Raw genomic sequence first — 8,211 nt, forward strand, 5'->3', positions numbered from 1 at the left:
GATCTGGTGGTGGATACTTACAACCTATAGAAGACATTTGGATAAGTAAATGAATATCAAATGTTTGGAAGGATATGGGCCAAGTACACACAGGTGGGATTAGTTTAGTTTGGGATTATGACTGGCATGGACTGGTTGGACTGAAGTGTCTGTTTCCATGCTGAATCACTCCATGACTCTATGACTATTTATCAATTTTTCTCAATATTAAACAGTGCTGCAGTGATCCTCGAATGAACTGTTGATGTTTAGGTTGTGTCTGAGACTCTGCGAATATTTCCTTCAATGAGAGGAGGGACTAGTTCTCCAAGTTTCACAACTGAAAAATAAACTTTTCTCCAGTATTGTTGCTGAGTAGATTTGTTTCTGCAGAGGCAGTGGTTATGGTCTGCAGTTTGCTTTCCACCAACTGGTCAACAGTGAGACAAAATATCTTTGATCCCCTGCAGAAACTCCACCTGCTTCCAGTAAATGAACCTGGGAACTCAAGGACCTTTTCTGCAGTCAGCTTAATTGCTGCCAACTATTGTATCTGGCCGATTAAAGGGAAAATGAATCAACTAAAGTAAAATCCTACCAAACAAACTATATTTTCCCATTTACTCACAATGGATACATTTCACTTGGCATTTCTTCTTTAAAAAGGAAAGTCACTGAATACAGCATTCACCGTATGACTATCAGAAACAGGACATTGAATGCAATGACATTCTGGTTAGTTCAGCCTGTTTATTGAGTATCTTTAAAGCTCCTGAATATGAAGTTAATGGATCCAAAATCCCACATTGCAGTAACATTTGTTATCATCTCAAAGTAAATTAACAAACTTGAATTGGTTCAAACTCACATCACTTGGTACACCATTCTCTGATTCATTTATCTCATTAAAACTGAGTGGGCCCTTTATACATGGTTAACACTGGTGTCGTGTAACAGCGAATTTCTGCTTATTTTTATGAGTTAACTGCCCCTGTCAGAGCTATCAGTGAGCAGAGAAATGTACTGTTTATAACCTACATTCGTGGTAATGATTATTGTAATACTCTCTAATTTAACCAAACACTCCTGATGTACCCAGACAGTTACCTGCAATGGTTTAGATGTTGAGGATTTTTTTAAAAAAACGTATGGACTGTCCTGTTCTAGTTCATTAGATGCTCTTTCAAAAGTTTACCTAGGTGTTATGTATCACTGCCAACTCACTTTTTGTTTCTCAGGCACACAGCTTTCCTTTACTATGCATTTTAAAAAATTTGAAAAAAAAGATGCAAGGAGAGACATTCTGCAATGTAAGGAGGTGCTTCTAATCTCCGGGTCCAAACTGTTTAGTGACATCCACTCACATTCTGAACATAATCACTTTAGACCTGCTCCATATTAGGTTGCCTAAATGGAATTTAGAAACGCAGATTAGAAATGGGATGTTATTTTGTAAAGTGAGAGAGAGGTTGAGTGACAGCAAAAATAAAGTCACTCATTTTGTTGGTTAATAATATGATTGAAGTTCTTTTTAGCTTTATCTGCTTGTGGTGGAATGTAGAATTAAAGGGAGTTAACTTCTAATTGAATATTCTGAATATAATCACTTTGGACACGCTCTGTATTCAGTTGCCTAAATTGAATTTTGAAATGTTTAGTATGAATTACATGTTATTTTGTAGTGGGACTGAGACTGGCAGTGTCCTGGGGAAAAAAAACTCAATTGTTTTACTAGCTAGTAATACGTTTGAACTTTGATTTTAGTTTTATCTGTTTGTGAATGAATGTAGAAATAAAGGGAGCTAACTTCCGAATGAATTTATTTTAAAACAAAATACTTGCAACTATCATGTGAAATAGACCTGAAGGTACTCAATTTTACTTCCACCATTTAAAAAAAAACACTCCCAAAGAAGCTACTCAGCAAAATAAATATCCCAAGATGTGTATATATCCATGTTTAAGCGTAACCTGGTAAATACATGAGCCCATGTGTTGGGGCTGTGCAAGCTGAGACCAGGATCCAGTCTCAGCCTCCAGCAGGAAACCAACAGGCGGAAGCTGTGAGCCTGCCCTTTCCGATGGCCATATAAATCCTAGGCACTGGACCGTAATTCAACACTCCGGGATCGGCTTTGTTTAGAAAGATCTTGACAGAACCGCTTCCCAGAAGTTATCAGAATGATTGTGTCGACAATTTTTCTCAGTTTATTACTGACTTTCTTATCATGTGAGTGTTTTTTTGTTTAAGTCTGTCTTTGTTGCTGTCTCAATGTTAGTCTACCTCAGGAATGTAAAAGTAATGCTCATGGTTTATTTCTTGTCTTTTTTAAAGGTGTCCAGTCGGAGGTTGTTTTGACCCAGCCAGAGGCAGAGACTGGCCATCCCGGAAGCAGCCTGACACTGACCTGTAAAACCAGCGGGTTCGATCTCAGCAGCAGCTACATGCACTGGGTCCGCCAGGTTCCCGGCCAGGGTCTGGAGTGGCTGCTTTGGTACTATAGTTCATCCAGCAATAACTATGCACCAGCGATTCAGGGTCGATTTACTGCGTCCAAAGACAATTCAAACAACATTTTCTCGTTGAAAATGACTAACCTGAAGATCGAAGACACCGCCATCTATTACTGTGCAAGATACCACAGCGAGAGGAACCAGGGCTGGACCCGTTCAAAAACAGCTCGAGGGAACATTTTGTCAATTCCATCATAAACTGATGGTCAGTTTGAGTTTTAAATGCAATTATACCAACTGCGATCTGAAGCAGACCTCAGGCTGCCTCTTACAAAGCTATCAAAGAGGAAATGTACCATTTAAACTAGCAAACTGGTGACACAATGGGACAATGTTTTAGGCATGTCATATGTACTGCTAACACTTCCATCAATTAAATGCTGGGACAAAATATATCTGACAGCTCAGGAAATCACTGCTAATTGTTATGTCAACTATGGCATTCATTCTAAACATGATCAGTGCTAAATGGCTCTTTCAAATGAAAATTGAGACCTTGAGTAAAGAACAGAGAATGAGTGTACTGGTCTACATCATTGTGATATATTACAGTGGGTACTGGGGTATTGATTACTGGGGCCAAGGGACCATGGTGACTGTGACTTCAGGTAAGAACTTTGAACATTCTTAGTGACTTTTTAAAAACTTTCTATTCATGTGACTAATTTCTGAATTAAATGAAACTCAGATTCTGTGCTGAGTTTGGTTTGGTTCGGATTGATTTTTGTTCAGACTGATTATAGACTTCAGTTAAGGCTCAGCAAATAGTTAAAATGGTGATGATGGAGTCATTTGCTCAGTGTATCTCTTTTTTTTGATCAGATGGACATTCTATGTGGCTGGGTTACTTGAAACACCTAATGTCTCTTAATCAGTCAGCTATAAATAATGTTTAATGTCAGTGACACCCTGACTGTGAGTTTTATTATCAACAACAAATGCTACGAATTCAAAGATGTTCAAGATATTACAAAACATGACTAAAATATGCTAAAATATCATTATTCATTTCTTGAATATATGTTCTTACCATGATTATATTTTCTCATTTATTTTGTTAATTTTGTTGATGACAGGCAGGTTAGAAACTGTCATCAAAGTTTCTTGCGGTGCTATATTGCATTCTGTTGATTAGATTCGGAGTTTGTTTCACTGTTGAATTGAGTTGATTGGATTTTGGCTTTGTTTTAGTTGATTCGGGTTGAACTGTGTTGATTGGATTCTGACTTTGTTTTTACTTGGTTTTGTTGAATTGTGTTGATTGACTTTTGAAATGGTTTTATTTGATTCTGTTGAATTGAATTGGTTGGATTCTGATTATGTTTCATTCAAATCTGTTGTTTTAAGTTGATTGGATTCTGATTTTATTTTCCTTGATTCTGTTGAATTGAGTTGATTGGATTCTTATTCAGTTTGTGAAATTGATCTGCGTTTTCATGCTTTCTGAATCGATGTTTTCTTTCTGGTGAGGAGATTGACTCTCTGGAATACTTTTCATTACCAATATTTGTGAAGTTCTTTTGTTTTTCATGAATCATTTCTGCATTTGTTAAACTTATATGACACATTTTTCTCTGCTTGATTGAAAACATGACATCCATTTGTAACGGTCTGAAAAACAACTTAAGGCAGAAACCCAGATGTGTGAGAAATGAAAAAAAAAGAGTTTTTAATGGATTGACTTTAAACAAAAAACTCCGTTCTAATTGTAAACGAACTGAATTTTGTTTTGAGTAGCCTCATTCAAAATAAAATTTGGGACCTAAATCTGAAACTGCAGAATTGATCAGATTACGTAATTGAAACTAACTTAAAATTATAATGTGGTAATATTTGTCCATTCAGTAATTTTGTTTTGACCATGAGGTGATTAATCAATATATGCCTTCAACCCCACTCTACTGTGCACTGCACAAGATTGTCATGATCAGGAAGGGTGTGCAGGTTAGAAATAAATTGAACTATTGCCAGAAACGTTACAGCTTTAAGTGTTAAGTCCCCTCACAAACAAGGTTGCTATTATGACCTGTTATTTCTATTCAATTTAATCATTAGTTTGCTTGATTCTGAGCAGCTTTGTTAGACTTCAATTTGGTTTTATTTGTGAGGTGACATCATGTTCTTGGTTCTGTTGAAAATGTTTGCAGAGCTAGTTCTGCTGCAAACATACCGTGTTGTGATCTGGTGATCGTTGATCTGTTGAGGAGGGACTGTGCTTGGGTAACATTAAATGTGTTATATTTGGGAAACCGTTTCTGGTTTCTACATTGTTTTTGCAATGTTAACACGGTTGGTGACAGTGAACTGCTCTTTCCTCATTCAATGCAATCAGCATGCGAGTTAAAATTTCATAAAGTCTATTATAAAGTGAAAGGCAAATCGCACAGGTTTTAGAAATGAAGGGAAAACAGATACCTTCAGGTGCTATTTTTACTTAAAATAAATAACTAAGGATTAATCTAATCCATGCTTTACAATCCAAATTCGAAACTCAACTATCTAGTTCAATCACAAGGTCTGTCTTTAAACAGTTTACAAGTCATAGAGAAATATAAATAGAATTTCAAAAGTCTAATGTTCTAATAGTTCTTGCTCTTGAGCAAAAATGCCATGACTGTGCTATAATTGATCAAGAAACACCTTTCAATTCCGCTGTACACTACATACATATTTTTCTGGCTGGAAAAGATCATTGGCAAAGACCATTTGGAAATTCTGCTCAATTCTATGAAGAACAGATCAGTTTCACTGCTTTGAACAGTTTCACATATAACTTGAGTTAATTAATTGTTATGTCCCTGATTAAACTGGATTTGCAGGATAAAAATAAAACATTAACTGAATTATTTAACCTGCACAGTGCTTTAGGTGTTCCCAATCTGTGCATTTTAAATAAATAGTTACATTTTACAACAAAATATCAACTGAAGAGTCATTCTTCGGGAAACAACTGCTATAGTGAATTATGTGACCAACCAAATTTCGAATTAATTAAAGTAATCCACTCATGAACTCCAGGGCAGCATGGTGGCTCAGTGATTGGCATTGCTGCCTCACAGCGCCAGGGTCCCAAATTTGATTCCACCCTCGGGTGACTGCCTGTGTGGAGTTTGCACATTCTCCCTGTGTCTGTGTGGGTTTCCTTCAGGCGCTGTGGTTTCCTACCACAGTCCAAAAGATGTGCAGGTCAGGTGATTGTGCAGTTTAGCACAGCCATAGTGTTCAGGGATGTCTAGGTTAGGGTGCATTAGTCAAGGACAAATATAAATTAGGGGGAATGGGTCTGGGTGGGCTACTTACTGTTCAGAGGGTCAGTGTGGAATTGTTGGGCCAAATGGCCTGTTTCCATACTGTAGGAACTCTCCTCTTAAAACCATGGGAGTACTTGCTGCAAACGCAGAAAATTCATTTTACATCGATGTGTTCAGGCGTATGCAGAGTTCACAAATTTGCAGAAGACATGAACTAGAGGATAACAGAGCACATTGTTTATTCAAACACTGAAAATAGAGTAATATTTATTTTAATTAATATACTTGATCGATTTATTGCAATGTAGCGATCTGAAGGAATCTGCTCACATTAGTTCAGTGTGACCATCATTTAGATTAGATTTCCTGCAGTATGTATCAGGCCATTTGGCCCAACAAGTCCACACCGACCCTCTGAAGAGTAACCCACCCAGACCCATTCCCCTACCCTATATTTAACCCTGACTAATGCACCTAACACTATAGACAATATAGCATGACTAGTTCACCTGACTTGCACATCTTTGGATTTTGGGAGGAAATCCACACAGACACAGGGGAGATTGTGTAAACTCCACATAGGCCGTCACCCGAGGCTGGAACCGAGGCTGGAACCGAGCCTGGGTACCTGGATCTGTGAGGCAGCAGTGCCACATTTACTTAGACATCCGTTAAAGTGGGCAACTCCAGACAGAAGCATGTTTTCAATTCATACCTTTTTCAACATTTTAGTTCATTACAAGCAGTTAACAAGAAAATAACCTTGCCCTAATTCCTTCAACAGAAATGCTTTCCACACTGGAATGCAGTATTGTTTATGCAGTGCATGCAAAATCTCCACAATTCGAGGAACGTTTTAAGAATATGTAAAAATAATTTAGAGAATAATCCATTTCCTCCAGATCTGTGCTTTAATTGGCGATATTTCCCACCTCAATAATTTTGTTAAATACAATGACTTATTAAGTTTATGAACTCAGTGGTTATTTATGTTCATTGTGAACACATTCTCGTTCACATTAATCCACTGGTTAGTTCCTCTGATGAATATTCAATTACAGTGAATATATTTGACGTGAGGAGTTGAGCAATGTATCCTCTGGGATTAAGTCTTTTGTACAGTTTGTTTCAGTGCTATCTCTGACTAACTTGTCAACGGTCCTGACCATTTATAAATTGTCCAGTTCGGATACCTGAATCTCAGACAGTTCAATTTTATCTCGCGCTTCAAAATCACTTTTATCTGCCAGAAATACAATATTTGATTAGGTGCCTCAGAATTGAGAGCCCTGACTAAGTTGTTCCAATCAGAACGAACGTTTCAGGAACAAAAGGCAGATAGCAAGAGTTTTGAAATTGGTTGTTGACAACAAGAGATATTTGATTGAGCGAGGCAGAGGGAAATATGCTGCAGATTTTCTTTGTGCCTCAGTTATGCAGGAGATGTTTCGTGGCACAATGTAAAATCAGAATTTACTGGCAATGGTCTTATTACACTTCAAAACATTTTAATCTTTTTCAAACTAAGTAGACCGTCTGGTGCAGCAACATTCACAGGGGAAAGAGGAAGGGAGTTCGAGGTTGGAATCTAGTGACAGTGAATTGATGGCAATGCAATTCCTAGTTTTATTGCTCTGTAGTTCCCATCGAGTTTGAACAATTTGGAGCAGCTGTCAAAGTATTCTTGGATAAATGTTGAAATGTTACTTTCATTGTACAAACATTCTGGAACAATCCCTGGTTGTTGGAAGGTGTTAATAACTAACATGGTTTATAAACTGTCAAAACAGGTGAGCTGTGTTCTCCGTGATAGTGTCGAGCTCATTGTGTTCAGGTCTGTTGTGATGTTGTGGTAGGGTCCCTGATTCTGTGCCAGGTGGCCTGTGTTCACTTACAACCTGTTAGAGAGGTATGTAACACCATCTCTTATCAGGTTACTTCAGTACAAGAAAGCAGATTGAGATGTTTGGGTGTTTTTTGGAATTCCACTCACAGAGGCCAGTGAAATCTATTCAATCGCTGTCCTGACTTGTGTCTCTTAGACATTAAACAGAATTTTGGTGGTTAGCAGCTTTTTCCAGATCAATATTTGTTCACAAGCTTTTGGGCATCGCTAGATGGGGTTAATGGAGTAAGTGCTCAAAGAAATCCCAGCTTTTGACTTGCTGTTCTAACAATATCATTTATAACTAATCCCGAATGAATCATTTTCAAAGTATATTTGATGAGATTTTGCTTAGGCTGTTTCACTTTATATTAAACCAGTGCTGTAGCTGAATTTGATTGTTCAGTACTGTGGGGGTTTCCGTTGAATCCAACACTTGCAGCAGATGGTGATAGCTTTTCAGTTGGTCTTCCATTGCTATCTCAGACCATCCAGTACCTCTGCTAAGAATCCTTTTTCCAACAGGAGTCAAGCCAACGGAATCACTGTTTATCTCAACGGTCTGAGCTCTTGTGCCAAAAA

General features: G+C 37.7%; 1 gene segment (V, D, J or C); it reads left to right on the plus strand.

Moving 5' to 3' along the window:
* Nucleotides 1-2,076: 2,076 nt before the first annotated feature.
* On the plus strand, nucleotides 2,077-3,124 carry LOC132814770 (Ig heavy chain V region-like). The segment is given in 3 exon segments: nucleotides 2,077-2,209; nucleotides 2,315-2,635; nucleotides 3,054-3,124. Coding segments are annotated over 3 exon segments (441 nt in total).
* The last annotated feature ends 5,087 nt before the right edge of the window (nucleotides 3,125-8,211 follow it).

This window comes from Hemiscyllium ocellatum, unplaced genomic scaffold, assembly GCF_020745735.1.
Source record: "Hemiscyllium ocellatum isolate sHemOce1 unplaced genomic scaffold, sHemOce1.pat.X.cur. scaffold_904_pat_ctg1, whole genome shotgun sequence".
Classification (NCBI taxonomy): Eukaryota; Metazoa; Chordata; class Chondrichthyes; order Orectolobiformes; family Hemiscylliidae; genus Hemiscyllium; species Hemiscyllium ocellatum.